The sequence below is a fragment of the Ovis canadensis genome, chromosome 26 (genome assembly GCF_042477335.2).
Source record: "Ovis canadensis isolate MfBH-ARS-UI-01 breed Bighorn chromosome 26, ARS-UI_OviCan_v2, whole genome shotgun sequence".
In the NCBI taxonomy this organism is placed as follows: Eukaryota; Metazoa; Chordata; class Mammalia; order Artiodactyla; family Bovidae; genus Ovis; species Ovis canadensis.
In genome coordinates this window covers 16,534,535-16,554,272 of record NC_091270.1, presented here as the reverse complement: position 1 = coordinate 16,554,272, position 19,738 = coordinate 16,534,535, and the positions used below count along the sequence as shown (strand labels likewise).

Below are 19,738 nucleotides of genomic sequence, written 5' to 3'. Positions count from 1 at the left end.
TGGTTCAAGTTCTGTGTCATAGGCCCTAATATCTATTTGAATTGTCCTGTTAACCTGGGTCGCTGAGAATTTCTGAACCCGACTTTCTCATGTTTTCCCAGCCGAGGTTGTGTACTTCAAACAGAAATATTTGACATCTGTGAAACAAAAATACAGTAAAAGCAGACTTAACATCATTACAAAACCAAGTGGAAGTCTGATAGTTTTAGAATATGCTTTTTTCCTATCAATCCTGCCTTCCACTCTACCTACCCTTCCAGCCCCAAAAGAGATGCATATTTTTGTCCCTAGAAAAAAAATGAATGTGAAAGTTGCATCCAACTCTCTGCGACCCCACGGACTGTAGCCTACCAGGCTCCTCTGTCCATAACATTCTCCAGGCAAGAATACTGGAGTGGGTTGCCATTTCCTCCTCCAGGGAATCTTCCAAACCCAGGGATAGAACCCATGTCTCTAGCATTGCAGGCAGATTCTTTACCGTCTGAGCCACCAGGGAAGCCCCCAGGAAAGGCAGTGTCAAATCCGACTCTGAAACTTGGTAGAAACTCTTAACTGGAAATCATTCATATTCCACGCTGTAACTTTCTAGAGTTGACTCTTCTCTGCAGCCTGACTGTGTGTAATGAAGCATTTGTTGGTCAAAACTTTTCTCTATCTATGTACTAAATCTTTGTACTATCTAAAAGGATGAAGCATTGTTGGGAAACTGTCCTGATACTACTTTTAGAATCTTCTGTTTGCCAGTGCGGTATTGGTTGATAGAAGTAAGTCTTTGTATCGTCATTCAGTAATAAAACTACCTAAAGTTTGATGTTGGTTTACCTTTTATAGAGTACATTATTTTATAATTTACTCATACATCTTTGATAGGGAGGTGCAACTTTTAGAAAGGAAAATTCTGAGCTCAGAGAAGTTAAGTGATTCACATAGTTGGGAGGAGGCTTGAATCCATATCTTTTGATTTCTTTATAGTTTACACCTTTCACAGATACCATCTGCTGAATCATGTAATGATTAAAACATATATAATAAAATTTAAATAACTTGTTATTAAGTGCGGCAGCTACTTAAATTTAGGACAACAGCATGCTAGTTTTTCATGATGGATCAGTTATGTCTTGTGACAAATGAAAAACTACCATTGTAGATGGGAAATTAAACTATGTTATATAAACACTGAGGGAAGAAATAGTGCTTTCCTTTAAATGCTATTTATGGATTCTCTGGTATATCTATAGCAAGAATGAGAAGGTAGAAAAACTGTCGTATTTTTTTCTGAACTACCCATGTGTTTTATCTGTAAGGCAGTATTGTATCTCTCGTCGAAGTTTGTGATTGTTGTTGTTAGCCACCTGCCCGGCACTTGGAATTTTAGTTCTCCACTAGGGAGTGCACTGGAGCTCCAGCAGTGGATGTGTGCAGTTGTAACCACTGGACCACCGGAAAGTCCCAAAGGCAGTATTTTAAAATATCTGTTTCTAGTAGCTGATTGTTAGTGTGTAGAAACGCAACTGATTTTTGTAAACTGATTTTGTATCCTGCAACTTTACTGAGCTAATCAAAGTCTTAATATCAAACCTGTAATGTTGTAAGAGGAAATTGCTAATTTCTCCCATTTTTTTTTTTAAATTATTTTTCAGATATTTCAGATATTTCTTTCAAAGGAAGAAATAGCTCTTCTCCTAAGATGCAATCTGTTGTTTGGGAATATGGTTGATCAACTTGACACGTTGGCCACATGGTACCCGATGTAATAAAATGAAAAGAAGAGGCAAGACGATGTCATTTTCCCATGTTGAGAAACCAAAAACAAATGCCTTTTGTGAGACCAAGCTAACAAACCTCTGACGGTGCAAAGACTAATTCTGTTTGAAGAACTTAACAGTAAGATAGAAGAAGTACTTTCAAGCTGAGACCTGCAGGTGTACAAAGATCTAAAATACATATTGAGTAGGCCTGATCATCTGAATCCCATTCAGTCGAGAAAGTGTGGCTATGAGTTGGATCGACTTCTATCTGTGGCCCTTGACTATGTTTGTGGGCCGTATAGGTGGGCACAGTTTGTTTTCTTTGCACCCGTTACCTTGAGGATGTGCCAGGATTTGCCTTATAACACTGCCTTGACGCCCAATCTTCTGAATCACTATGACCAACAGACAGCAGTTTTAGCAATGGAGGTAAGACTTCATCTATTATTTGGCATGTCATAGAAAATTATTCTTGTATTGCCCTTTTAATCAGTCTAATGAATGTGTTTGATAAACAGCAGGAACAACTAACATGTTATTTTTAACTGCATCTTGTACATTAAATTATGTATTTAGGTTCAGACTCTGATAGATTGAAGATTGGAACCTATCTACCCCCCCTCATGTTTGGGGCATGTTACTCATCCTGGTTTTCAGATATTATTCTTTTATGAAGAACTTTGAAACATTGGAACTGGGGAAGTAATAACCTTTCAGAAGTTTAAATTGTCAAAGTTATGGTTACATCTTTTCTGTTATTTGATAATAAGACTTTAAAGAGCAGACTATAATAATAATATTCATAATTCACTTAGTAAATATTGAAGATAACATGATTTTGAAAATGGGTTCTTTGGTTCAGCCTTTAGGCTGGTTGGTTTACAGTATTTACATTGTCTGAAATACTTAAGATAGTATCCTGGTCTTACTATCTTTACATCAATTTAAGAACAGTAACTCCCAAGCAGTGATAGAGGTTTTGTTGTGTGAATTATCTGTTCTCGACCTCTCAGGCCGTCATGAAAATCTGTTGCCTTACTTGAATTCTTCTAATGATAATTCTTTAGGCACTTCTTAATTATTTTACTTTAGAAGCTATGACAAATTAATGGATATAGTTAATAATAGGTTTAAATAATATTGTATGTGTTTCAATAATGGTTTTAGAATTGTGGACAAAGATATGTTTACCAGATAGCAATTAGGGGGCAGTAAACTGTGACAATAAGAGATAAAAGCTTTGGAATTGTATAAACTGCAGCAGCAGCTACCACTTTCTCTCTGTATTACTTTGGTCAAGTTACTTGAGCTTTCTTACCATTGTCAGTTTGCTTGTAAAACAGAGTTAACACTTTGGAAGATACAAAATGAAGCATTTATATGAAATGAAGCATTTATAAAGTATTTGGCACAGTACTTTTGGAGTAAGTTCTCTTAAAGTGATAGCTTTTACCATGTTCTCATATTCTAATATTAATGTACCAACATAGTACATAGAATTTAAAGTTTTTTTTTTTCTTTTAAATTTTAGTCTTTAATCCTTTGTTACAGTGCTTTCAGCAAATCGAATACTACTTGTTTTGGAATCTTCATTTATAGTAAAATTCAAAGATTTAGTACTTCCAAGTAAACTAACATAAATCTGGGAAATTTTGTAGAAAGATGATTATTCATAGATTTTGAAATGTAGAGGGCAACTTGTATAGTCCAAATAGTTGAAAATATTGTAGAGGTTGAATAAAATATTTCTGCTCTTCCACTGACTACACAAAGTCTAACTGGTAACGAGAGATTTCCTATAGACTGTTAGATTGGGTATATGAAAATGGGTATTGGTTTAAAATTGGAATTTGGTTCAATATTGGAATTTGGTTCCTGGCATGGTAGTCCCTGTTGGGTATTAAAACTACCCAGTTCTCTCACCAAAAAAATGAAGGAGAACTATCTTGGTTCTCAGTTCAGTTCAGATCAGTTCAGTTGCTCAGTCATGTCCGACTGTTTGCGACCCCATGAATCGCAGCATGCCAGGCCTCCCTGTCCATCACCAACTCCCAGAGTTCACTCAGAGTCGCGTCCATCAAGTCAGTGATGCCATCCAGCCATCTCATCCTCAGTCGTCCCCTTCTCCTCCTGCCCCCAATCCCTTCCAGCATCAGAGTCTTTTCCAATGAGTCAACTCTTCGCATGAGGTGGCCAAAGTACTGGAGTTTCAGCTTTATCATCATTCCTTCCAAAGAAATCCCAGGGTTGATCTCCTTTAGAATGGACTGGTTGGATCTCCTTGCAGTCCAAGGGGCTCTCAAGAGTCTTCTCCAACACCACAGTTCAAAAGCATCAATTCTTCAGCGCTCAGCCTTCTTCACAGTCCAACTCTCACATCCAAACATGACTACTGAAAAAACCATAGCCTTGAGTAGATGGACCTTAGTCGGCAAAGTAATGTCTCTGCTTTTGAATATGCTATCTAGGTTGCTCATAATTTTTCTTCCAAGGAGTAAGCGCCTTTTAATTTCATGGCTGCAGTCACCATCTGCAGTGATTTTGGAGCCCCCCAAAATAAAGTCTGACACTGTTTCCACTGTTTCCCCATCTATTTCCTACGGAGTGATGGGACCAGATGCCATGATCTTCATTTTCTGAATGTTGAGCTTTAGGCGAACTTTTCCACTTTCCTCTTTCACTTTCATCAAGAGGCTTTTTAGTTCCTCTTCACTTTCTGCCATGAGGGTGGTGTCATCTGCATATCTGAGGTGATTGATATTTCTCCCGGCAATCTTGATTCCAGCTTGTGTTTCTTCCAGTCCAGCGTTTCTCATGATGTACTCTGCATAGAAGTTAAATGAGCAGGGTGACAATATACAGCCTTGACGTACTCCTTTTCCTATTTGGAACCAGTCTGTTGTTCCATGTCCAGTTCTAACTGTTGCTTCCTGACCTGCATACAGATTTCTCAAGAGGCAGGTTAGGTGGTCTGGTATTCCCATCTCTTTCAGAATTTTCCACAGTTTATTGTGATCCACACAGTCAAAGGCTTTGGCATAGTCAATAAAGCAGAAATAGATGTTTTTCTGAAATTCTTGCTTTTTCCATGATCCAGCAGATGTTGGCAATTTGATCTCTGGTTCCTCTGCCTTTTCTAAAACCAGCTTGAACATCTGGAAGTTCATGGTTCACATATTGCTGAAGCCTGGCTTGAAGAATTTTGAGCATTACTTTACTAGCATGTGAGATGAGTGCAGTTGTGCAGTAGTTTGAGCATTCTTTGGCATTGCCTTTCTTTGGGGTTGGAATGAAAACTGACCTTTTCCAGTCGTGTGGCCACTGCTGAGTTTTCCAAATTTGCTGTCATATTGAGTGCGGCACTTTCTCAGCATCATCTTTCAGGATTTGAAATAGCTCTACTGGAATTCCATCACCTCCACTAGCTCTGTTCGTAGTGATGCTTTCTAAGGCCTACTTGACTTCACATTCCAGGATGTCTGACTCTAGATGAATGATCATCTGGGTCGTGAAAATCCTTTTTGTACAGTTCTTCTGTGTATCCTTGCCATCTCTTCTTAATATCTTCTGCTTCTGTTAGGTCCATACCATTTTTGTGCTTTATCAAGCCCATCTTTGCATGAAATGTTCCCTTGGTATCTCTAATTTTCTTGAAGAGATCTCTAGTCTTTCTTCTTTCTTTTCCTCTATTTTTTTGCATTGATTGCTGAAGAAGGCTTATCTCTTCTTGCTATTCTTTGAAACTCTGCATTCAGGTGCTTATATCTTTGCTTTTCTCCTTTGGCTTTTCACAGCTATTTGTAAGGCTTCCCCAGACAGCCATTTTGCTTTTTTGCATTTCTTTTCCATGGGGATGGTCTTGATCCCTGTCTGCTGTACAATGTCACGAACCTCATTCCATAGTTCATCAGGCACTCTATCTATCAGATCTAGGCCCTTAAATCTATTTCTAACTTCCATTGTATAAATCATAAGGGATTTGATTGAGGTCATACCTGGAATGGTCTAGCGGTTTTCCCTGTTTTCTTCAATTTCAGTCTGAATTTGGTAATAAGGAGTTCATGATCTGAGCCACAGTTAGCTCCTGGTCTTGTTTTTGTTGACTATATTGAGCTTCTCCATCTTTTGCTGCAGAGAATATAATCAGTCTGATTTCATTGTTGACCATCTGGTGATGTCCATGTGTAGAGTCTTCTCTTGTGTTGTTGGAAGAGGGTGTTTGCTATGACCAGTGCATTTTCTTGGCAAAACTCTATTAGTCTTTGCCCTACTTCATTCCGTATTCCAAGGCCAAATGTGCCTGATACTCCAGGTGTTTCTTGACTTCCTACTTTTGCATTCCAGTCCCCTATAATGAAAAGGACATCTTTTTTGGGTGCTAGTTCTAAAGGGTCTTGTAGGTCTTTATAAAACCGTTCAACTTCAGCTTCTTCAGCGTTACTGGTTGGGGCATAGACTTGGATTACTGTGATATTGAATGGTTTGCCTTGGAAACGAACAGAGATCATTCTGTCATTTTTGAGATTGCATCCAAGTACTGTATTTCGGACTCTTCTGTTGACCATGATGGCTACTACATTTCTTCTAAGGGATTCTTGCCCGCAGTAGTAGATATAATGGTCATCTGAGTTAAATTCACCCATTCCAGTCCATTTTAATTCACTGATTCCTAGAATGTCGATGTTCACTCTTGCCATCTCCTGTTTGACCACTTCCAATTTGCCTTGATTCATTGACCTGACATTCCAGGTTCCTATGCAGTATTGCTCTTTACAGCATCGGACCTTCCTTCTATCACCAGTCACATCCACAGCTGGTATTGTTTTTGCTTTGGCTCCAGCCCTTCATTCTTTCTGGAGTTATTTCTCCACTGACCTCCAGTAGCATATTGGGCACCTACTGACCTGGGGAGTACCTCTTTCAGTATCCTATCGTTTTGCCTTTTCATACTGTTCATGGGGTTCTCAAGGCAAGAATACTGAAGTGGCTTGCCATTCCCTTCTCCAGTGGACCACATTCTGTCAGACCTCTCCACCGTGACCCACCCGTCTTGGGTTGCCCCACAGGCATGTCTTAGTTTCATTGAGTTAGACAAGGCTGTGGTTCTGGTATTTTAAGTCAGTATAACTCCTTTGGAAAGGAAATAGAGTTGTAAGAAATAAGTCATAAAGATTTATATACTGATTTGGGTTTAACTTTTGCCTCTTTCATGTAGTAGCTTTCAGACTTTGAAATTAAGTCACCTAACATCTTTTTGATCTGGAGAAGGAAACGGCACCCCACTCCAGTACTCTTGCCTGGAAAATCCCATGGACAGAGGAGCCTGGTAGGCTACAGTCCATGGGGTCGCAAAGAGTCGGACACGACTGAGTCACTTCACTTCACTTCAGCATCTTTGTGAAAATAATTTGTGAAAAGGCACTAATAACAAAAATACTTTGAATGGCTATTAGGATTAAATGAGAGATTTAAGTAGCTAGCAGAATGCATGATGCAGAATAGATGATCCAGAAGTGTTAATTCTATTCCAAATTTCATTTCTAAGTGACCCTAGAGAGAAAGTACTAGAAAGACAATGTGTTTGTTTCATATGAATTTGCATCTCTCACTGTGGGCTCCTGGGGCTTTCATAATGGTGGCATGGTGAGCTGTCTCTCTCCTCTCTTCAAACAGGCCCATATAGGCTAGACATTTTGCTGGCAGTGAGACTGCATCTTTTTGAATTTCACTCGTTCTAGGGAGAGCACCTAGATGAGTAAGAGAAAGCTCTGGTGATATGAAGTGATGTCAGGGATAGTTGGGTTGGTCATCATATCAGGACAGTGATGCCACTGACAGAGTCTCCTGACAGTCTGAGAGTGTAAAGTTTCTGTAATAGCAAAGGATGTGGAAATTCAGCAACCAGTGCAGCACACCTGCAAATAGAAGTTAGGATTCTGAGATCCTTACAGGGACTTGTCTGCTGATAGCCTCCTGTCTCTGATCCAGGAACTTTGGATCAGCTTGCCAGCTTTTCGTGGGAGCAAATAATTGGACCAGGTAACCCCAGCACATTCTTCAGTGTTCTTTGTGGACTGGATGAGTTGAAAGACATTTCCTAGGTAAAGCATCTTTCAGCAGACCCAGGCTTCAAGCCTGTCTCGGGTTCATTCCTGTACTGATGTTTGGTGAAATCAAAATGAGTCCTTCGAATGAAATAATATATGCTATTCAGCTAAGGATGCCAGGAGAGAAATTGCAGAATTTGGGTTATTTCAAATTTGCTTATTGTTGTTCACAATCAACAAGTTGGGTGTTCTTTCATTGTGTATAGAGAATTCCTCCTCAATACTTTGATTGAAATTGGAACATGTTCAAATACATGGGGTGAATGTCCATTTATTAAATTGGGGAAAAGATCCTTGTTAGTATGTTTATTTCTCTTACTGTACAAAACGTGCCTTTAAGTTCTTAACTTGATGTCTGTCTTTTCCCTGAATATTGTGGCTTTTGATAGAAACAAGATTGCTCATTCCTGAGTTTCGCACACCATTTTGAACTGTCTCAATTGCCAAGTACACGATACAGTACAGTTGTCTCCAGTGTACAATTGACGTTGTACAGGAGACAGGAATCAAGACTATCTCCACGAAAAAGAAATGCCAAAAAGCAAAATGACTGTCTGAGGAGGCCTTACAAATAGCTGTGAAAAGATGGGAAGTGAAAAGCACGGGAGAAAAGGAAAGATATACCCATGTGAATGCAGAGGTCCAAATAATAGCAAGGAGAGGTAAGAAAGCCTTCTTCAGCGATCAGTGCAAAGAGATAGAGGAAAACAATAGGATGGGAAAGACTAGAGATCTCTTCAAGAAAATTAGAGATACTAAGGGAACATTTCATGCAAAGACGGGCTCAATAAAGGACAGAAATAGTATGGACCTAACAGAAGCAGAGGCTATTAAGAAGAGGTGGCAAGAATACGCAGAACTGTCCAAAAAAGATCTTCATGACCCAGATAATCACGATGGTGTGATCACTCACCTAGAGCCAGGCATCCTGGAATGTGAAGTCAAGTGGGCCTTAGGAAGCAACACTACGAACAAAGGTAGTTGAGGTGATGGAATTCCAGTGGAGCTATTTCAGATCCTGAAAGATGACACTGTGAAAGTGTGGCACTCAATATGCCAGCAAATATGGAACACTCAGCAGTGGCCACAGGACCAGAAAAGCTCAGTTTTCATTCCAATCCCAAAGAAAGACAATGGCAAAAAATCCTCAAATTACCGCACAATTGCACTCATCTCACACTCTAGTTCAGTTCAGTTCAGTCCAGTCGCATCGCTCAGTCGTTTCTGACTCTTTGTGACCCCATGAATTGTAGCACGTCAGGCCTCTCTGTCCATCACCACTTCCCAGAGTTCACTCAAATTCATGTTCATCGAGTCGGTGATGCCATCCAGCTATCTCATCCTCTGTCATCCCCTTCCCCTCCTGCCTCCAATCCCTCCCAGCATCAGAGTCTTTTCCAATGAGTCAACTCTTTGCATGAGGTGGCCAAAATATTGGAGTTTTAGCTTCAGCATCAGTCCCTCCATTGAACACCCGGGACTGATCTCATTTAGGATGGATTGGTTGGATCTCCTTGCAGTCCAAGGGGCTCTCAAGAGTCTTCTCCAACACCACAGTTCAAAAGCATCAATTCTTCAGCGCTCAGCTTTCTTCACAGTCCGACTCTCACATCCATACATGACCACTGGAAAAACCATGGCCTTGAATAGATGCACCTTTGTTGGCAAAGTAATGTTTCTGCTTTTCAATATGCTGTCTAGGTTAGTCATAACTTTCCTTCCAAGGAGTACGCGTTTTTAAATTTCATGGCTGCAGTCACCATCTGCAGTGATTTTGGAGCCACACACACACAAAAAAAGTCTGACACTATTTCCACTGTGTCCCTGTCTACTGCCATGAAGTGATGGGGCCGGATGCCATGATCTTAGTTTTCTACATGTTGAGCTTTAAGCCAACCTTTTTACTCTCCTCTTTCACTTTCATCAAGAGGCTTTTTAGTTTCTCTTCACTTTCTGCCATAAGGGTGGTGTCATCTGCATACGTGAGGTTGTTGATATTTCTCCCAGCAATTTTGATTGCAGCTTGTGCTTCCTCCAGCCCAGCGATTCTCATGATGTACTCTGCATAGAAGTTAAATAAGCAGGGTGACAATATACAGCCTTGACATATTCCTTTTCCTGTTTGGAACCAGTCTGTTTTTCCATATCCATTTCTAACTGTTGCTTCCTGACTTGCATATAGGTTTCTCAAGAGACAGGTCAGGTGATCTGGTATTCCCATCTCTTTAAAAATTTTCCACAATTTATTGTGGTCGACACAGTCAAAGGCTTTGGCATAGTCAGTAAAGCAGAAATAAATGTTTTTCTGGAACTCTCTTGCTTTTTCATTGATCCAGCAGATGTTGGCAATTAAGTAATGCTTAAAAATCTCCAAGCCAGGCTTCAGCAATACGTGGACCGAGAACTTCCAGATGTTCAAGCTGGTTTTACACAAGGCAGAAGAACCAGAGATCAAATTGCCAACATCCGCTGGATCATGGAAAAAGCAAGTGAGTTCCAGAAAAACATCTATTTCTGCTTTATTGACTATGCCAAAGCCTTTGAATGTGTGGATCACAATAAACTGGAAAATTCTGAAAGGGACGGGAATACCAGACCACCTGACCTGCCTCTTGAGAAACCTGTATGCAGGCCAGGAAGAACTGGACATGGAACAATGGAGTGGTTCCAAATAGGAAAAGGAGTACGTCAAGGCTGTATATTGTCACCCTGCTTATTTAACTTCTATGCAGGGTACATCATGAGAAACTCTGGGCTGGAGGAAGCACAAGCTGGAATCAAGATTGCCAGGAGAAATATCAATAACCTCAAATATGCGGATGATACCACCATTATGGCAGAAAGTGAAGAAGAATTAAAGAGCCTGCTGATGAAAGTGAAAGAGGAGAGTGAAAAAGTTGGCTTAAAGCTCAACATGTAGAAAACTAAGGTCATGGCATCCGGTCCCGTCACTTCATGGCAGATAGATGGGGACATGGTGGAAACAGTGGCTGACTTTATTTTTAGGGGCTCCAGAATCACTGCAGATGGTGGTTGCAGCCATGAAAGTAAAAGACGCTTACTCCTTTGAAGGAAAGTTATGACCAACCTAGACAGCATGTTTAAAACCAGACACATTACTTTGCCAACAAAGGTCCGTCTAGTCAAGGCTATGGTTTTTCCAGTGGTCATGTATAGATGTGAGAGTTAGCCTATAAAGTAAGCTAAGTGCTGAAGAATTGATGCTTTTGAGCTGTGGTGTTGGAGAAGGTTCTTGAGAGTCCCTTGGACTGCAAGGAGATCCAACCAGTCCATCCTAAAGGAGATCAGTCCTGGGTGTTCATTGGACAGACTAATGTTGGAGTTGAAACTCCATTACTGTGGCCACCTGATGTGAAGAGCTGACTCGTTGGAAAAGACCCTGATGCTGGGAAAGATTGAGGACAGGAGGAGAAGGGGACCATAGGATGAGATGGTTGGATGACATCATCGACTCGATGGACATGGATTTGGGTAGACTCCGGGAGTTGTTGATGAACAGCGAGGCCTGGCATGCTGCAGTTCTTGGGGTTGCAAAAAGTTAGACACGACTGAGTGACTGAACTGAACTGATATGCCTCTTAATTATAGTTTCTCCTTCCGTTTCCCATCTTCCTTTTTTCGTGTAACACATTTGCCCTGCAGATTGTCTCAGACTTTATTTTGCTGTTTGCATCCCTATGGTGTTTTTGACCATGTTCCTCTGTCTGTTTTTGTTTTGAAAAAATAGTTCCAAGGCACTGTGATATCTGCTTGTTACTCTCTATAATTTTAGCAGCCATCGATGTTTTCCTAGGTCAAGATTTTATTAGGGGTTTGTAAAATGGTGATATTCTGTCATTCTTCATTTCTCATCTAGAATACTTTATAAACAGAAACTTCCTCATTTTGAGTATTGGACTCTTGAGTTACTCTTATGTTCAGTGTATATAAAAAAGACAGTAAATATGCAACTGTTCTCCTTTGTTAGTTTTTAGGATAATAAATTGATTCATAAGAATCTTTCAAAAGTGACTAATGAGATCTTTCTCCTTTCAAATATCATCATTCTCCTTTCAAGTATCATTATGAAGTCATGGATTTTTACCATATTTGATGTGTTTCAGTCCACTGCAGTTATTATTTTGTTGTGGCTCAGTCTGTTCTGTTTTTGGTAGTGAGCACCTCTTCAGGATAGCGCCTAAGTGTTTTTGATACTACCTTAGTGGTTTCTGATAGCTTCCTTGCTTTCTGGTATGATCCAACCTCATTTCGTAAAATTCTGCCCCAGAACTTGAATTAGCACTTTCTTTTGTGAGTGCTGGTTGCTTTTAGTTGGAAGGAATTTTCATTTATTTTTACAGACTGCTATCTGGGTGCTATGCTTATTGATACTAGGTTAGTAATTTATAGGTCTCTTCAAAGATGGAGCTAGGAAATACTTTTTTAGAAAAAGAAAGTTCAGCATGAGTTTATACTGATAACTTGTAATTAAATAATATTGGAGAGTTTTATTTTTTAGAATGTTTGTTTCTTCTCATACCGAAACCTTATGATATACAGACATTACATAATTTCAGAATAATATCAATATCATTACTGAAAGCACTATAAGGTTTCTTTGTATTTCTTATGCCCTTAGGATGTATTTCACCAAGGATGTGCAGTCAGATTGCTGTGTTTTAGAGTTAAGCACTCCTCTGTTTGGTTTAACTCAATACACAGTTTAGGTTTGTTTTTCATTTTGATTTTGAGGAACGACTTAAAATTTTTTTTGGTTTAAATTTATTGTATAATCATGTTTAAAAACTTGATATATACAACAAGGTACATTCAGAGGAGTCTCGTTTCTGGACTGTGTTTGTGCTTAGTCACTCATTTGTGTCTGACTCTTTGAGACCCAGTGGACTGTAGCCTGTTAGGCTCCTGTGTCTGTGGGGATTCTCCAGGCAAGAATACTGCAGTGGGTAGTCATGCCCTCCTTCAGGGATCTTCCCAACCCGGGGATCAAACTCAGGTCTCCCGAATTTCAGGCAAATTCTTTACCATCTGAGCCACCAGGGAAGGCCATGAATACTGGAGTGGATAGCCTGTCCTTTCTCCAAGGGATCTTCCCAACCCAGGAATTGAACCGGAGTCTGCAGGTGGATTCTTTACCAGCTGAGTACTAACTTTATTCTTTCCTTCCCTTGAGGGTAGTTGTTTTTTTAAAGCTTTTTGTTTATCCTTCCACTAAAAGTTATAGTAATTTTAGAAAATGTCTATATAATATCTGTGTATAGCTATATAATCTTTCACGCTCTTTTGATATAGTGTCATACTGTTTGTTTTCTCTACGTTGTTTTTTTTTCACTTAACAATATATCCTGGCTATTTCATAGTAGCACTTATAGATAATATTCCTCAGAATTTTTTTTTAAATTGTGGCAAAGCATACATGTTGCACTAGTGGTAAAGAAACCGCCTGCCAATGCAGGAGATGTGGGTTCGATCTTAGGGTCGGGGAGATCCCCTGGAGGAGGGCATGGCTTCCTAATCCAATTTTCTTGCCTGGAGAATCCAGTGGACAGAGGAGTGTGACAGGCTATAATCCATAGTGTTGCAAAGAGTTGGACATGACTGAAGTGACTTAGCATGCATGTACACAAAATATCTGTAACATAAAATTTACCATTTGAATCTTTTCTTGTTTGTTTTTTGGCATACCATGCAGCTTGTGGGGTCTTAATTCCTCAACCAGGGATTCAGTCCAGTCCCCGGCAGTGAAAGTTCAGAGTCCTCACCATGAGACCACCAAGGAATTCCCCCGTTCCAGTCATTTTCAAGCGTGCAGTTCAGTGGCATCAAGTACAGTCCCCTTGGTATGTCATTACCACTCTCCCTTACTTTTTCAGCTTCTGAAGCTGAAACACTGTACCTATTAAACAATAATTCCCTGTTCTCCCCTCCCCCCAACCTTTGGGCAACCAGCATTCTACTTTTTTTCTTTGTCTCTGAATTTGACTACTCCAGGACCTCATTTAAGTGAAATCATGAAATATTTGTCCTTTTGTGATTGGCTTATTTCACTTTGTACAATGTCTTCAAGATTCATCCATGTCGTAACAAGTGTCAGAATTTCCTTCCTTTTTAAGACTGAATAATATTTCATTATATATTTATGCCCAATGTTTAGTTTAATCATTCATTCATGAGACACTTGAGTTCCTTCCATTTTTTGGCTATTATGAACATAGCTACTATGAGTACAGATGTATAAATATTTGTTCCAGTCTTTGCTTTAAATTTTTTTTTGGTTATTCTCAGAAGTGAAATTTGAGGATAGCATGATAATTCTGTTTAATTTTTTGAGGAACCTCCAAACTATTTTGTATAGCAGCTGCTCCATTTTACATTTTTGCCAGCGATGCACAAGGGTTCCAGTATCTCTATATCCTCACCAACACTAGTTATTTTTTGGGTTTTTGTTTTGGAATAATAGCCATTGTATTGGGTATGAACTTGTCCTCATTTTTTAGTTCAGGTCCTACTGCAGGACATTTGCTTTTGAAAGCAGAACTTGCTATTGAGGTCCTTATTCATCTTTGTAGGGCCAGCAGGTAACATAGTACCTAACACATAATAACTGCTAAATAAATGTTTGAGTGAGTTAATGAACTTCATAAACTGAATTCCAGAAGAGGTGGTTGTAGTTGTGGTTGTGGTTGTAGAGCTGTACCCAAGCACATGATCTCCTGGAATTGTAAGTAGCTGTGGGTTTGTTGTGGTTAGTAATGGTAGTCCTGACAGGAGTACCAGAGATACCACTTTCCTGTGAACACCAGTGTTTTACTTGGCCCTTTTTTTTTTGGAACAGGGAAAGGTCAAAGTGACTTGAAGTTTTCCACAGTACGTGTTTACACTTGTAAGTAGTATAGTAAAGTAAAGGAATAAAACAAACCAGCTTTCTTATCTCTAGACCTCTCATTCTCTTTCTGTCTAAGTAATCTCATCTCCATCTTTGCCTGTCAATTTCTAATGGTTGTATTTGACGGATCCCTCCAGGCTTCTCTGTCCGTGGGATTTCCCAGGCAAGAATACTGGAGTGGGTTTGCCATTTCCTCCTCCAGGGAATCTCCCTCACCCAGGGATTGAACTAGCATCTCCTGCTTGGCAGGTGGATTCTTTACTACTGAGCCACCAGGAAAGCCAAATTTGATACATTAATTAATAGGAAAAAATGGGAAGAGATAATAAAATAATATACATGGTATCATCCTGTTTTTTTTGCAGAAAAGAAGTGTATTCTTGTTCATGTAGAGTAAGTGATCTGGAAAGATTTTTGTCAAGACCAACAGTGATTGTTCTTGAATTAGCACAATTTATTGTGTTTTCTGTGTTTTTCATTTAATGTTTGTGTTTTCTGATTTTTTGGTAAGAAACACATTGTATTTTTAAAAGAGTAAAATTAGTACAGAAACTTTATTTTTAAAAATCCCAGCTGTCCTTTTTTGTCTAGCTCCCAGTTGCAGTGTCTAAGACTTAGTATTTATTAAATATGTTTTTATCTGAATGACTGAAACTTAAGGAAGAACTTGGTAAATGCCATAAATAGGCATATAGTGCTGAGAGGATTCAAAGAGAAAAGGATTATGTGTGGAAAGGATCAGTTGCAGATGATGTATGAATTGACCTTGAAAGACAGGGTTTTGTGTTGTTTTGTTTTTAAGAGGATACTATAATTTAATACCCCTTTGTACCATTGATTAACATTTTGTGGATAGGCATTTGAGGAAATGAAATTTCTTTGATTGTATTTATTCTTTAAACACATGGCTTATATTTTTAGGATACATGCATTATCCAGCAGACTGACTTATTATCTTCTATTTAGGTTAGTATTATTACAGTGGTTTTCCCTAAGCAAACAACCGCCTGGTGAAGAGCCTATCATGTGATAGGGAAACCAGCCAGGAATTAGGAAACTTCTAAATCGAAAAATGTGGAAAATAAGTAGTGGAGAATTAATTGCATTTAGTTATTTCTGACTTTAAGAAAAAATAAGCTTTTAAAATTTTAATTGATTTTCTTGCATTTTAGATCACTTTAAAAGAATGCCTTAAAATGCTTATTTTAAAGTATTAATTGTGATGAATTTGGTTTGTAAAGTTTTATCTTTTGAGTCAGACTATAATTCACAACCATTCATGATCCTTGAAATGTTAAAAGTACTTCCTGAAGAAAAGTCAGATTTTATGGGCTGCTCCAGGAGCTCCCCATTGACTTAAGACAAATATACTCTGGTGATAAAGTCATATTTCTGCAAACTAGCTCACTGAACTAATATTGGAAAGTATTTAATATGCTGTCATAAGATGTTAACAAAATAAATTTGTAAAAGAAAAGCAAATCTATGGGACTAAAGGTATTTTACAAATGTAGACTTTATATATATATAAATATATAAAGTAATTCTTTAAGTTTTAGGCCTTTTCTCTTTAGCATTTTATTCTTACAAAAAAGCTTTTAAAGGTCTTATTTTACATCACTTAAAAATTATTCTAAAAAGTTTTTAAAAAATAATTTCTTACTCTAATTTGGATCTAAAATAGAATAAATACCATTTTTGAATTTTCAAGGCCATTCCACATTTGGTTTTACATTTAGTAAATTTAGTCATAATATTCCCAAACCCAGTAGGATACAGTTTCTATGGTTATCAGACCCTTTGTAGAGTGACAAAGATTGGAATTCTGATTCTCATGAGTCAAAGTTTGGCCTTTGACTCTGTTCCCCTTTCACACTCCTTGCTAAGCCTGGACTGTTGCTATGTTTGAAGGCTTGTCAGCTAGTAGGTTCCTATGGTAACAGGAATGGAAATTTCAAAGAAGAAAGAGAATAGGAGCACAAAGGCTTGGTTGATTTGAATTTGAAGAAAGAATAGAAGGTTCCCTGTCTTGCACCTTTGTTGAAGAAACCAAAAATTTAATTTTAGAAAGTTATTTTTCAGTTTGTAAACTTCATATACCCTGGTCTTAATTTAGTGTATAAAAGTACTGCTGCTTAGGGAGTACTCAGTAAGAATCTTTTAAAAATTTGATCAGCTGAAGATTCTTTTTTCCTCCTTTATAGAGCTTTGATAGTCTGTGTTCCTTATATATATTCTCAACTTGGCAGTATGTTGGCCAACATTTAATTTTTACTTTGATGAAGTTATAATCAGGGCAGTTTGCTTATTTAAAAAATATTAATATTTTTTGTTTTTACATAATTATGTTGAGGTATGATTTGTATACTGTTAACTGTACCCATTTAACAGTGTTCAGCTTGAGTTTTGACAGAAGTTTATATCTGTGAAACTATCATCACTATCAAGATATCATACATTTCCATCACCTCAAAAGCTTCCTAGGGATCTTCCCTGTGGCTCAGACACTAAAGAATCTGCCTGCAATGCAGGAGACCCAGGTTCGATTCCTGGATTGGGAAGATCCTCTGGAGAAGGGAATGGCAATCCACTCCAGTATTGTTGCGTGGAGAATCCCATGGACAGAGGAGCCTGGTGGGCCACAGTCCGTGGGATCGCAAAGAGTCTGACACAACTGAGCGACTAATACTGCTGCTGCTGCTAGGTCGCTTCAGTCGTGTCCGACTCTGTGCAACTCCACAGACGGGCAGCCCACCAGGCTAGCCTGTCCCTGGGATTCTCCAGGCGACTAACACTACTACACTACAAAAGCTTCCCTGTGCCCATTGTAGTCCACCCCTGAGTTGACTCCCTGCGGAAGCAACCACTGATCTGCTTCTGTCACTGTGGATTAGTGTGTTCATTTTCTGGAGTTTTATATGAATGTACATATAGTATCCACTTTTTTATGTCTCGTTTCTTTCACCCAGAATTGTGATTTAGATTTTAATGCATGTTTTATTTTGCTTTTTAAAAACACCATTCCAGTTGACAATTGACTTTTTCACTTGGTAGTTGAGCACAGGGAATTGAGCAGGGTTCCTGGTGCCCTTCAAATAGGCCTTCTGCAGCTTTATTAATTTGTAACTCTTTCCTGATCTCTTTTGAAGCTGTCATTTACTAGGTGCTGTATCCTATTTTACATATTCTTATTTGTCTATATTGTTGTTGTTCGGTCGCTAAGTTGTGTCCGACTTTTTGCAACCCCATGGACTGCAGCATGCCAGGCTTCTCTGTCCTTCACCATCTCCTGGAATTTGCTCAAACTTATCTCCATTGAGTCTGTGATGCCATCCAGTCATCTCATCCTCTGTCATCTCCTTCTCCTCCTGCCCTCAGTCTTTCCCAGCATTGGGGTCTTTTCTAGTGAGTTGGCTCTTCACATCAGGTGGCCAAAGTATTGGGGCTTCAGCTTCGGCATCAGTCTTGCAGTGAATATTCAGGGTTGATTCCCTTTATGATTGACTGGACTGGTTTGATCTCCTTAATACATCTATGTATATTAACACCATTTTATAGAGGAAAAGCTGAAATTTAGAGAGGTTACAGAGAACAAACTGGTTAATAAGCTCAAGGGCTCTGGATAAGAATGCCAAGGTTTAACTCTTGGTGCTGTCTTTGTAGCTATGTGATCTTCGGTGAGCTACTTAACCTTCTGTGTCTTCTTTTCTTCACATTTATTATAAAATGGTATGACTAATGATAGTACCTGCCTTATGGGATTGTTGAGAAGATTAAGTTAGGTGTGTGAAGCACTTACACCATTGCCCAGCCGGTAGTGAGTGTCCATCAGTGCTAGCTGAGACACAGAACAAGATACTTACAGCTACTGAGTGACAGAAGCATATACTTAAAGCCTTATACTCAGTGCAAGCAGCGCAAAATGGTGATTCAAGTCAGTTTTATAATTCATGATGGGGCTCACAAATGGACGTTTTACTAACGTGGTAACATATCAGTATCAGATTAGGTGGTATTGTATAGTTGAGGACTAAGCAAGTTTGAGACTTACTTAAGGCATACATGTGCTTGTATGTATGATGTCTATACATACATCAGCATGGGAATATAATGCATTTTTAAGCTTTGATTTTTTTTTCTTTTTGGTGGCCCTGGGGCTTTGTTGCTGTGCACAGTCTTTCTCTAGTTGTGGTTTTAGAGCTTCTCTGTTGCACTGGCCTCTCTTGTTTCAGGGCACAGGCTCGAAAGTGCGTAGGCTTCAGTAGTCGTGGAGCATGGGCTTAATAGTTGCAACTTGCAGGCTCCAGAGCTCAGGTTCATTAGTTGTGGCCCACTGGCTCAGTTGCCCTGTGGCATGTGGGATCTTCCAGACCAGGGATTGAACTGGTGTCCCTTGCATTACAAGGTGGATTCTTAATCACTGGACCACCAGGGAATCCCTGAACTTTAAAATAGTTATAGACTCACAGGGAGAAGGCAGTGGCAACCCACTCCAGTACTCTTGCCTGGGAAATCCCATGGATGGAGGAGCCTGGTAGGCTGCAGGCCATGGGGTGGTGAGAGTCAGACACGACTGAGTGACTTCACTTTCACTTTTCACTTTCATGCACTGGAGAAGGAAATGGCAGCCCACTCCAGTGTTCTTGCCTGGAGAATCCCAGGGACGGGGGAGTCTGGTGGGCTCCCATCTATGGGGTGGCACAGGGTCGGACACAACTGAAGCAACTTAGCACCAACAGCAGCTCAGGAAATTAAAGTAGTATAGAAATTCTATATACTATAGCTAGTTTCACCGGGGGCAGGGGGGCGGGTGAATGGTGTCTTGCTATCTTATGTAGCCATTAGTATCAAAACTGGGACATTGGATTTCCCTAGTGTCAAGTGGTTAAGAATCCTCCTGCCAGTACAGGGGACACCAGTTTGATCCCTGATCCAGGAAGATCCCACATGCTTTGGGACAGCGAAGCCCATGTACCACA

At 39.4% G+C, this 19,738-nt stretch overlaps 1 protein-coding gene across 12 annotated transcripts in view; it reads left to right on the top strand.

The window, feature by feature from the left end:
- Positions 1-19,738, top strand: part of LOC138431147 (liprin-alpha-1-like) — a 68,608-nt gene that overhangs the window by 8,824 nt on the left and 40,046 nt on the right. For 8 of the 12 annotated variants that reach the window (XR_011253555.1, XR_011253556.1, XR_011253559.1 and 5 more), the window contains exon 2: positions 1,641-2,177. Coding sequence is in view for 2 of the 12 variants with exons in the window: in XM_069573370.1 (XP_069429471.1) it covers positions 2,091-2,177 (87 nt within the window). In the remaining 10 variants the exon portion in view is untranslated. Of the gene's footprint in view, positions 1-1,640; positions 2,178-13,565; positions 13,714-14,708; positions 14,757-19,738 lie in introns of all 12 variants that reach the window. The other 4 variants (XR_011253560.1, XR_011253562.1, XR_011253561.1 and 1 more) reach the window with 2 other exon arrangements.